This window comes from Colius striatus, chromosome 6 (genome assembly GCF_028858725.1).
Source record: "Colius striatus isolate bColStr4 chromosome 6, bColStr4.1.hap1, whole genome shotgun sequence".
In the NCBI taxonomy this organism is placed as follows: domain Eukaryota; kingdom Metazoa; phylum Chordata; class Aves; order Coliiformes; family Coliidae; genus Colius; species Colius striatus.
Genome location: NC_084764.1, coordinates 43,777,519 through 43,788,954, shown reverse-complemented (window position 1 = coordinate 43,788,954; position 11,436 = coordinate 43,777,519). Strand labels below are relative to the sequence as shown.

Sequence of the window (11,436 nt, the reverse complement as noted above, 5' to 3'; positions counted from 1 at the left end):
ATGTGGTGCTGGGCCATTGCCATACCTCCCTAAATCCCCATGGGCAGAGCAGACAGAGGGCAGCCCTCCTGCTCTGTGCTGCCCCCTTCACCCATCACCCAGGCAGCTGCGGGATCCCCTCCTGCCAGGGCAGCCCTCCTCCCCTTCACCCCTCAGCCAGGGGGCTGCGGGACCCCCTCATGCCAGGGCAGCCCTCCTCCCCTTCACCCCTCAGCCAGGGGGCTGCGGGATCCCCTCCTGCCAGGGCAGCCCTCCTCCCCTTCACCCCTCAGCCAGGGGGCTGCGGGATCCCCTCCTGCCAGGGCAGCCCTCCTCCCCTTCACCCCTCAGCCAGGGGGCTGCGGGATCCCCTCCTGCCAGGGCAGGAACAGTTTTGGCCCCAGCACCGCCTGTACTCCTGTGCTCTGCCTGACAAGCAGCACCTTGTCTCTCCCAGGGGAGCAGAGGGAACTTTGCAAGGAAACCACCTGCTCTTTATGCATATTTTAAAACATATCTCATTCATTGAGGGAAGTTTTAATAGCATCTGGCTTCTCTTTGCTCTCGTGTACAAGATGGGGAAGTCTTCATCTGTGCCTTTAAAAACAAGCCCTCATCCTTGCCAAGATGTATTAGGAGAGCTGTAAAGAGTCATCCTGTTCCAGGAGCACGAGGCTTATGTAACAGGGAAACCCTGACGAAGGGATACTCCCCCAGCCCGCGCATGCTCTTCCCAGGCACGTGCCCCTCGGGCTTTGCAGCCTCTCCACTTGCGTTTTGATCACATCTGCCAAGGGTTTCATTCAGATGCATTTACACACACGTTCTCCCCATCCTCAGCCCTCAGCTGTAGGTGCCCCGGGGTGGTGTGGTAAAATGCGGCGCAGGCTTCACCTCAGCACAAGGATCTTGAAATAAAATATATTGTAAAGTGCCAGATACAGTTCCTTTTAAAAATGCAGTTCCAGTTCAACCCAGCCCCTGGCCGCTGCCTCAGCGGCTTCGTACAGCGCTACGGTGTGAGCACGACGGTCTCGTGCTGTCGGGTGAGCGGACGGCTCCCGTCCCACCCCTCTAGCTCTCCAGTTTCAAGTCCAAAGGCTTTAGGAAATGAGGCAGAGGCAGATTGTCCAAAGCCTCTGGGAAATGCTCAGGTGCAATGGTCCCGATCAAGACACGCATGGCTCCGACAAACAGCGACGGGGGAGCTAACCCCACCAGGCAGCGGAACCTGTTCTCCCCCAGCAGCTCCTGCCACCGCTGCCGGTTGTCCAACAGCTGCTGCTTCATGGCGAACCGGAGGTCGTGAGGCACGAAGAAGAAGAGGCAGTCGAGGCAGAGCAGCTTGGCGCGCATGTCGGCCGCGGGCGCGTGCGAGACCTGCTGCAGCAAGGTGTCGAGGGGGGTGTTGCCGGCCCCGTCGCGCAGGCAGGGCGAGGCGCCGTGGCCCAGCAGCAGGAGCAGGCACTCGGGCCGCACCAGCTCGCAGGCCACGTGCAAGGCCGTCTGGCCGTCCTCCACGCGGCTGCAGCCGCGGCGGTCCAGCCGGCCGGCCCTGTCGCTGGGCGGCAAGGCCTGGATGGCCTTGAGGATGCGCAGCAGGATGCGGACGCGGTTGTAGCGCACGGCCATGGCCAGGTGCGGGGCCGAGGACTGGCAGCAGCTGAAGCTCTGGCTGGGCACGGCCAGGGCGCTCTGGGGGAACTTAGTCAGCAGGTGCCGGGCGTAGGGCTGGTGGTCGTGCACCAGCGCGTACAGCAGGGCTTCGGAGGGCGAGTACGCGCTCACCCTGCCGCCGTCCTCCCAGTGGAACACCTCCATGGTCCGCATGTCCTCCAGGAACCAGACGGGCAGCAGGTCCCTCACCGCCTGGTAGAAGGCGAAGGAGGATTTCTTGCACTGCTTCTGCGACTGGGCGCCGTGGCCGCCGACCCAGCGGACGCTCCAGGGCATGGCTGCCGGCCGGGCCGCGCCGGGTGCTGCCTCTCACCCCGGCGCGCAGAGCCCGCATCGAGCCCGGACCTGCGGGAGCAGAAAGGCGCCGAGGTGAGCACGGTGCGGGCCGGGGCTCCCGCCGCCGGGGACGGAGGATAACACCCTGCGCCGGATAACACCCCCCCGGTGCAGCGGACACCCGCAGCCCCGCGCAGACCGCAGCTCCTTCCCGCCCCCGTTGCACGGGAAGCCGCTGCCCGAGAGCCGCCCCCCGTCCGTGCGCGGGCAGCCGGTACAAACGGGCCTCCGCGCGCGGGACGGGCGTACGGCGGTGCACGGGACCGCACCTCCCCCGCCGCTGTACCCGCGCCCCGCTCCGCGCCCCTTCCCGCCGGCCGCCCCTCACCTCACGTCAGCTCTCGCCTGGTCTCGGCGGCGCGGCTCGGCTCGGCGCGGCTCGGCTCGGCGCGGCCGGGGCCGGTGTCGGTGCCGCAGCGCGGGGGCGGGAGCGCGGCGCCGCCGGGGCCGTTTTATCCGCACCCCGCCCCGGGCGCTGAAGGTCGGTCAGGACCCGGGAACTGTCCGTCCGCCGCGGATTGGCGGCCGCCGCGGCTGCCCCGGCGCCCATTGGCTGCGGCGGGAGGCCGGGGCCCCGCGCCCGGCTGCGTCACGGCGGGACGGGGCCGCGGGACTCGGCCGGCGGCGCGGGGCGGGACCGGGGCGGGGTCACGGCGCCTGGCCCCGCGGCCGCCAGGGGCAGCCCATCGCGGGGGTCGCGGAGCCGTCCCTGGCGGGATGGAGTCCAGGGCACGCGGGGTCCCTGGGGCGTAGAGCGCGTGTGGTCTGGGCACTGAGGGGCTTGGGGGGGGGTTCGTGTGACAGGGTAGCTGCTGCTCTGTATCTGATGGAGACAATGTCAGACAGCTCCGGGATGGACCTGCCGGCGGTCGATCGGCCACAGTGGCAACGCTTCTGTGATTAACGTGTTAGAGAAGGGGAAGAAGCTTCTGCACAAGTGCAAACTGCAGCGCCTGGGCAGGCGGAGAGCTGGGAGCGCAGCATCCACGCCACACGGAGACCTGTACCCGCAGGTGCCGGGCCGCCTGGGCTCCCGGGCAGGGGAGGCTGCAGGCACGAGTGCCCGGGCGGCCGGGGTGCCAGGCAGGCGGCGCCGCAGCTCGCTGCCAGCCCCAGCGCCCTGCCGCGGGCGGCTCTGCCCGGTGCCGCTGCCCGGTGCCAGCGCCGGCTCACACATGTCCGCACACGTGCTTGCTGCGGGACTCGTGGCTCTCGCTTCCCTGGCGTTTGCCAGCAGCCCTTCCATCGAGGGTCACCCGCAGCCTTTGGCTACGGAAGAGCGAGGAGGTGGCGGTGTGGGGTGAGCCTGGCGCTGCCACACTGGGGCCGGCGCTCCCTCGGGCGCCTGCAGCCCCTTGGCCTTAAAACGCGCTCGTACGGGTGGCAGCCACGCGCTGGGGAAGCAAATACTGTCGTTACTGAGACCCCAAACACAAGGATCTGCTCCGTCCTTTCCCCTCCCCAGCGAGTTCAGGGCATCTCCCTCCCGCGCACCCTGCGTTTGACCCTCAGCCTCCCCCCGGCTTGCAGCCACCCTCCTCCCAGACAGCAGGACCTGGTGACCCTCTCGGTGGGTGAGTGATGCTGGTTGCTGTCAGCTTCGCGCTGACAGCTCTGGTTTCTCCCTGCTGAGGATTCCCTGGCCAGCGTGGGAGCGTGGTGCACACTGCCAGGCGCCCCTTCACCCCCACGAGAGCCAAGCTGGCGAGGAACAACCGCTCCCTTTGTGGTGCCTCTTCTGAACGCCATTCAGCCGGGAGGACAATGCTTAAACTGTGCTGGCCTGGCTTTGGGACTTCTCTGCCACGCCAGACCCTGGGGGGCTGTGTGGGGGGATGCAGGCGGGTGGCTGAGCAGGGCAGGATGCTGCACCCCGCTCTCAGCGGCTCTTGGTGATGACGTCTGAGGGAAGAGAAGTCAGGGCTTCTTCATCCAGGTTTCCCAGCCCTTTCTACTCCTCTTCCACACGTGCCTGGGTAAGCCAAGTGGCGTTGGAGCCCAAAGACATGGGATTAGCATAGTCACAAAGCCAAGTTGGCTTTTGCCTAGGGAGTGAATGCCTTTGGCATCTAGACAGGACTGTTTTTCTCAGGCCCAGCTCTCCTGTGGCGCTGGAGGGACCAGCTACGACCGAAGGGCGCTCTGGGCCCTGGCATTTAGGCGTGAGCGTGCAGAGTCCTCACAGGCTGTGGGTAACCCAGAGGCTGGGCCCTGTGTGCAAAGTGGACTCGTCACGTACCTGTGAAGCAGGAGCCTGCCTGTGTCAAAGGCAGCCTGTTTGTGGGCTGTGCTGGACAAAAAGCATTACATTCGCCTCCAGAACAGTTTCTAGCGTGCCCAGCACTAGTGATGGCACATGAGAGAGGTTTCCATTTCGTGTTCCGTGTGACGTGCAGACCCACAGACATCCTTCTGTGACAGACATCCTTCACTTTTGACTTGTTTGCAGCCCAGCCTGGTTTTAATCACTTTGGATTAAGTAACTGATCTCATTAGTGATCCGACTATGAGAGGGCTTATCACAGGTCCCTTGGCACATGACAGATCACTCCCTCAGGGTGACCACGGCTGAGTGATGTGACGTATCCTCTCAGAGCTGTTTTGTTTTCTCCATCCTCCTCTGTGGCATCGAGCCTTTGCTTTCTCCAGCCAGTGACCACCTCAAACCCATGTAGTGCTGCCAAAACCCAATCATGTAATGGGGTGAAAGGAAAGGCTCTGCTGTTTCTCGAAGCAGATGCCGTTTGCTTCCTGAGGTTTTCATTAAATTAGAGGCAGGATCGTAGTGGCTTGATGGACGTTACATTAGAAGCAACAGGGAGATAGGCAGTGTCAGTGAGCACAGTGTGGTCAGCATTAACGTTTAGCACAGGTCTTGAGCGTGAGAGGAAAGACAGACAAATGGTGCATCCCTTGGTTTTGGAAAGAGCTGAAGCAGAGGGGGTTTTACTCCACTCCTTGCAAGGGTTTCGAGAGTGGGTTTGACTCTGGGTGTTTGCCAGTCTCCTCTCTCGAAAGCAGACTCGGGACCAAAGGTCATTTGAGTTTGGACAACAGCCTCAGACCCGTGATGGGCTGGAGCAGCAGGGCTGCTGCTTCCCTTTAAGCCTCGGGGTTCTTTGGCAACAAGTCAGATAGAAACGCCTAATATGCAGTTTAGCTAAAATTAAACACCTCCAGAGAGGAGCAAGGAGTGAGGGGAGCCAGAGGTTTGCAGTAGGGTGCTGGGCTATGTCCCCCTGCCACCGTGGGTACGTCACTGGTCAGTCTCGCTGTGCCACCAGCATCCCAGCTGCAGAAGGGCTGCACAAGTACTGCTCTGAGCAGCCTGCTTTAGCTGCTGACCTCCCGTGGTCAGGGGTAACGTGCAAACCCATCGGTTCAGTCCTGGAGGTCCCGGCCCTTCATGGAGACCCCTCTGCTCTGTCTTTGGGCAGGGGATGGGGGCTGGTTGCTGAGGACAGCCAGGTGAAGAGGGGGATGGCAGCCCCAGGCACCTGTTTAGCTGGAATGAACAATGGCTGTTGCTGACACCTCGTGGAAGCCTTAGATAAACATTCTTCTGCAGAAGCCTTTCTGTTTCGTTTCCTCTGCTGGTGCTGGTTCCCTCCTGAGCAGCATGCCCTTACTTCTGTCATCTCTGGAGCACCCAGCCGTGAAGCAGGCAGCAGGGCCTTGGCTGCCTGCAGGATCAGGGACAGGAGTGGGCTGTCTTTTGCCTCCTGGAGGAGGAGGGCATGAGGAGGAGGGCACATCAGCTCCCTGTGTGGTGGTGAGGGCAACTCACCATGGATGCATGTTGTACATCAGATGCAAAGAGGAAAGCATCCTTCTCCTGTAGCCACCTCCCAGTCTGCAACATCCTTTGTGCCTTCTGTGTGCCTGTTTTGCCCATCTCCATTTCTTAGGGGGGTGCATCTGCACGTGGCTGTTCACACATCTCTGTCCTTTCATTTCAAAGTCTCGAATGGCTTTGGAGAAAAGACACAGGAGGTTTCCTGGGAAGTGTGGAAATGTTGTCACTTGAGAAACAAGACCACTGAAGATGATGCAGAGCCAGCAGTGCTGTGGGTTGGGGCACTGCTCCTGGCCATCAGGCAACATGGCTCCGTTCAGGAGAGGAGTTGTGGCTGTGAAACGCTGCTCATGCCTGCACTGCCTCGCTCAGCACCCACTTCCTCTTCCTCCTCACTTCTCTTTTGTGTTACAGTCACTCTCAGCTTTCTTGGCTCTGTATGAGTCATCGTTGTACATGGAGCCTGAGCTGCCTGCAGCCCTGGCTACTTTGCTCTCACTGCTGCCTTACAGGGTCAGCTCCATCCAGAGCCACAGAGTGAAAGAAGGAAAACAAACAGCCCTTCGCTGCTGAGCCTCTGTGACACCCTTCCAAAACTCTGCATCCAAAAAGAGACACTTGGGAACCCAAGAGAAGCTCTGAAAGACCCTGTTTTGGAAAGGGAATCTCTGCACTGGCTCTGGAGGAAGCCTGTGCCACGAGGGCTGGCTGCTGTCCTGCGTCAGTGCCGGCTGATGGGAGGCTGAATCAGCGGCTCAGCCGGTGTCACGGCTCTGTTGAGTTTGTCAGTGCCCACGGGTGTGAGAAGCCCCTTTTTGGGCTTTGAATCTTGCTTATTAATCTGGTTCTTTGGCAGACAGTGCAGGAAAATCGCTCTGTCAGAAGTGAGGTGGGCAGCAGGGTGAGCAGGTCCTCCAGCTGCAGGTGTCTCACGGGCTCTCAGGGATGACCACAAGCTGTCACCAGTGCCCTCTTGATTTTGGCCAGGTCAGCAGGACACCCCTCACTAAGCCTTGATTTTGGCACCTGTAATACATGAGCCACATGCATCCTTTTGGAAACCTGTGGAAGCTGCCAGAGCTGCAGTTACATTTGATCCCCCCCATACAGGGGAAGCTGAAAAGTGTTCCTGTCCCTTAGAAGAACAACAAAAAAAGTACCTTCTGGGGAGCCTTTCTGTTTCATAAACAAGCAGATGAGAGGGGCCAGAGAGCTCCTGGCTCCTCTGGATGATTTTTGGCCTTCAGCTTGATGTTGGTTGTTAAAAATACTATCCCAGATGTATTAATACGACCAGACTGGATTGCATCTGAGCTGAACATTGTGAGCCTAAGGCAGGACATAAATATAGAAGCAAAACAGCCTGACATAAGAGTCATCTGTCCTCTTCCACACAAGAAGCAAAAGGGAAAGAGAGGGAATTTATTCTGTTGCAGTTTTTAGATGCTTGCAGGCATTAGCCTGAGCCTCGGAAAGTGCTTGTCCTGGGACACAGAAGACCCCATGTGTCCCTTGCTCAGTTCCTGGCATGCCTCTGTGCCACAGGACCGTTCACTCAGCACATTTTTAACCCAGGGTTAGATTTGCCTAGACAAGGTCTGCAATTGGGAACGTTGTTTGACGTGTTTGCCTAACAGGATTACCCTTATCACCATGATATAGCAACCTGGCCTTGGCAGAGCAAACCCCAAGGGCTCCAGGGGTCAAACCTTTGCCTCCCTTGCCCCAAATGTGCACAGCTTGCATTGTCTCTGTTAGGCAATACCCAGCCAGTGCCTCAGGTCAGTGCTCTGCTTTTGGAGGGAGCACTTGTGCTGTGTCCTGCTGCCTGCTGACACCACACTTGGCTTTTCTCTCTCCACACCTGAATATAAACAATCAATAATATTCAGATGTTAGGGGAAAAAAAAGAGATGCTGCAAAGCTTTGCAATTAGAGACTGGAATGTCTTCCACGCTGGGAGTTGCCCTGAGCAGGTGTCTGATACAACTCAGTGTGATTTTGTTGTCCTCTGGCTCCCTCAGCATAGGTCATGAACCAACAGGATTGTGTTGTATGTAGTGGAAATCATTAGCAAAGCATCTGTTTGCCTATAGAAGTGTATCTGTGATTAAAGTTTGCTGACTTAGAAGACTTGAGGAAGGGGAGGATGAAAGCTCCCTTTCCCTGCAAATAGGTAGGATCAAGGCTTTGCTAAAGCACAGCCTGACTCCTCTGGTGATCCATGCCCAGGCTTGCCCACCTCAGCTCCTAGCCAGGGTGGAGGGCACAGTGTCATTTTAACCCCAGCACTTCTCAGGCCAGCTGACATGAGCCTGGCTTTACCAGCTCCCGGGGTCTATTTGTAGAAGCAGAACCTGCTGCCGGCTGTTTGACGGTTCCAAAACAAGCAGCATCCTCTATTTATAATGTGCTATGTTTGGCTTGCATGAAACCCGTGGCTTGCTGGGCCTCAGCACTGCTGGTGCAGCAGCACCCTCATTGCAGGGGATGCTGCCAGGGCTGCCCAGAGGGCTCTGCAGGGAGCTGAGGGATGTGTGGGTGCATGGTGTGAGCTGTGTGTTCACAGGCTCCTGGTTTCTGGAGCGGGCTGTGCTTGCCAGGGCTGTGTAGATCCCCTTCTCTAGAGGAGGTCTGGCTGGACAGAGTTTCTTCAGAGCAAGGCAGAGAGACGTCTTCCTGCTGCAGCAGCATCACCATGGAGATGCTCAGGTTGCCACAGGGAACGTTGCCCTTCCCATCCTTTTTTCCCCCCAAAAGACATGAATAGCTGGGATGTGAGCAGGGGTCTGTGACTGAGAAGTGACCTCTCCAACCCTTGGGCCTGAAGGATTTGAGATCACCTGGGATTAGTGCATATGTCATTTTGATGGCACATGTGGCCATTCACACTCCTCTGATCAGGGTGGAACTGCTCTGACCTTGTATCTCACTGCAGGGCAAACTCCTCCTACCTAAGACAAAGCAAAGCAGCCACCTCACTTCTCTTTAAAGCAGGTACATCTATTATAACACTTACCCAAGGGCTGTGTTTGATCTGGCTCTACTGCAGTAAACCCCGCTGCCATTTCAATTGTAAACCATGGCAGACAGAGGACCAAGCAGGAAGATTTAGGAAAGCATAAGTTGGCTGATGCTTTGCATGTCTTAGAGGACTTATTTGGACTCCCATTTGTTGGTTCTCTCTGCTCTTGGCTGCTGCCGGGCCTGTTGAAACAACAAACAGGGATGGGGAAAGAGGGCAGCTCCGGCCTGAGCTTCCTCTGTGCTGCAGCAGTTAACCCTGAGGGCAGCTGCAGCCTCCCCTGGCAAACTTGGTGGGGTATTGTTTTTTTGCTGAAAAGGGCTGGATGATCAGTCAAAAGTCTTTGTGCTGCAAAGTGGTGTTTAGAAAGTCTTCCAGTGCTGCCTGAAGCCGCTGTGCTGCCAAGAAAAGCTGCTGGCTGGGCTGATGAGGCCTCTGGAACATTTCCGCTTTCTCTCTAATTATTCTCTAATGAAATTTCCAAGTCCAAGTGCAATCAGGAGGTTTGGCCACAGCTAGTTCACAGCAGGCTGTTTCAGTTTGCTTTTCCCCCCCTCTCTAAATCAGTAGCTATCCCCCATGTAGAGGTGATAATTTCATGCATGTAAAGGCACCCAAAACCAAGCCAACGATGCCTTTTACCTGCCAGACTTGGCACTAGCATCATTTCATTAAGCAATGGTCCATTTGGAAGCACTGCTTCTGCACTGAAGTTATTGTAAGTGCCTGGTCAGATGTGCCCATGTCTTTGCAGGGCTTATTAAGGGGCTGGGGGATTAGGCTGCAGCTCCCCTCACCAGGATTTCCCTCTGCTCCTGCACAGGTGGTTTGAGGAGATGGGAGGGCTGATGTTTGCAAGCTGTTGCCAATGTTTTATGATGTCTCTAGCCAAGAGGATAGAAATAAAAGAGAGCTCTAACGAGATGATGTAAGGTAATGGGGAGGTGAGATGCATGACAAAACAAGCCAGGTGTAAAGCCTGAGGAAAGTGGGTCTGGGCTAATATAGCAGTGTAGCATGGTAAAGGGACGTAGATCTTGGAGTAATGCCTGTGTGTCTGAGAGGTAATGTGGCTGGGCTGGGTGTTTTGAAGTGGTGTCAGCATTTGAGATTCCTTTTGCCTGTGCTTGGGTTTAGACCACAAGAAACTGAAGCTTTCATGTTGGTTTACCCTGGAGATCACGCTGCTGCCTCTGAGGCACAAGCACTCCCAGAGTCAGGCTGCTCTTGCAATTCCTGTGTTCTGTGAAGCAGAGAAAAACATTTTGGCCAGGATTCAAGCACCTTTCTCTGTTGTCCTGGTGATAAGTGCCTGATAAAAGTTCAAGGTCTCTGCTTGCTTATGTAGAATAAAACCAGCTTTTCTTAAGTTGCTGCTGGCATCCCTGAGCTCCCTGATGGTGATGGTTTGTTGTTCCCAGCGTCCAGGCTATGTTTGGTAAGACAAGCTTGTGCTGTGGGGGTTGTATTTTGCCCTGCATCCGAGGTGAGCTGCTTGGTTTTCAGTGTGATATGCTACAGAGGCTATGCCATGGTGAAGTTGTGGGGAGGATGGAGCTGTATCCACTCTGCTCCGCTGCCTTCCTGCCCCAGCTCTGTCTTCCCGATGCCGTGGGTAACATCCCCGAGCTGGAGCCCCAGCTGCTTTCCTCTCTGCAAAGGCCTGTTAGTCATTTCCCACTTTAAACAAACATTTCAGGGGCACTGGAGAAGCTGAGGCAGCAGGAGGACAAAGCTCTGTTGCTTGTGAAGTAACTCATTCATCAGTGAGTTTATTGTGCAACAGCCCAGCCGGATGAACTGAACCACCCTCTGCTTGTTGTGCTGGGAAAAGGAAAATGTGCTCCAGTCTTCCCTTTGACTCCTGGTTTAAAAGTGTTGCAGATGAGGTGGCTTTTTTCCTTGATTGATTTTTTTAAAAGCCTCCTTCCCTTTGCAGTGAGGCCTGGCTTTGTCTCACTGCTCTTCCACTGATGAGCCTGTGCTGCCTTGAGACCTTTCCCTTCTTCCTTACATGCAGAGGTCTCCCTGGGTTTCTCAAAGGACTCTCGCCTTGGTGTGACAACAGGGATCTGAGGTGTGGTTGTTGCTGCAGACTAAAGGGAAATGATTCAGATCAGTGCTTGCCAAGGAGGAATCTGCTCACCTCTATTTCACTGCTGCCTGCCTTTGGCACTTGCCTGACTTCCATTTCCACTGGTGTCACCTGCCTGTAGGTGTGGGCTCACACATTCCTCTGCTAACCCAGGAGGGCAGTGAGTGCCTGGCACAAGGTTCCACGCTGACATGTTTCTTGACACTCTGATGTGCCTGAGGGCAGGCAGGGCTTGGGGGTGAACTAATGCCAGCTCTCCTGGAACGTTACCAAGCAGCACTGGGAAACGGCTCTGGGGAACAGCAGTCTTGCAAATCACCAGCCAGCCCTCAGAAGATGTTTGTAGGGCTTAAAGGGGAAAATTGCTTCACTAGAGAGGACTAAGTGTGATAAAAACATCAGGCACTGTTTGAATCACATTTTTAACAGCATATTAGATGTTTTACTTTAGAGACTTAAGAACAGGACTCCTTCCAACAAAGAGCCCAACTTCATTATTTACCTGAACGCTGTCTCAAGCAGGGGACA

At 56.7% G+C, this 11,436-nt stretch overlaps 1 protein-coding gene across 1 annotated transcript; it reads right to left on the bottom strand.

The window, feature by feature from the left end:
* Positions 1–886: 886 nt before the first annotated feature.
* ANKRD9 (ankyrin repeat domain 9) lies at positions 887–2,407 on the bottom strand. Its single transcript, XM_061998270.1, has 2 exons — positions 2,321–2,407; positions 887–2,001 (listed from the first exon to the last, which is right to left on the bottom strand). The coding sequence occupies exon 2, from the start codon at positions 1,930–1,932 to the stop codon at positions 1,054–1,056; it is 879 nt and encodes a 292-aa protein (XP_061854254.1). The 5' UTR covers positions 1,933–2,001; positions 2,321–2,407; the 3' UTR covers positions 887–1,053.
* Between the last annotated feature and the right edge of the window lie 9,029 nt (positions 2,408–11,436).

What these genes read in the sequence shown, in the direction of transcription:
- ANKRD9 (XM_061998270.1), bottom strand. Translation starts at nt 1,932, where the DNA reads ATGCCCTGGAGCGTCCGCTGGGTCGGCGGCCACGGCGCCCAGTCGCAG.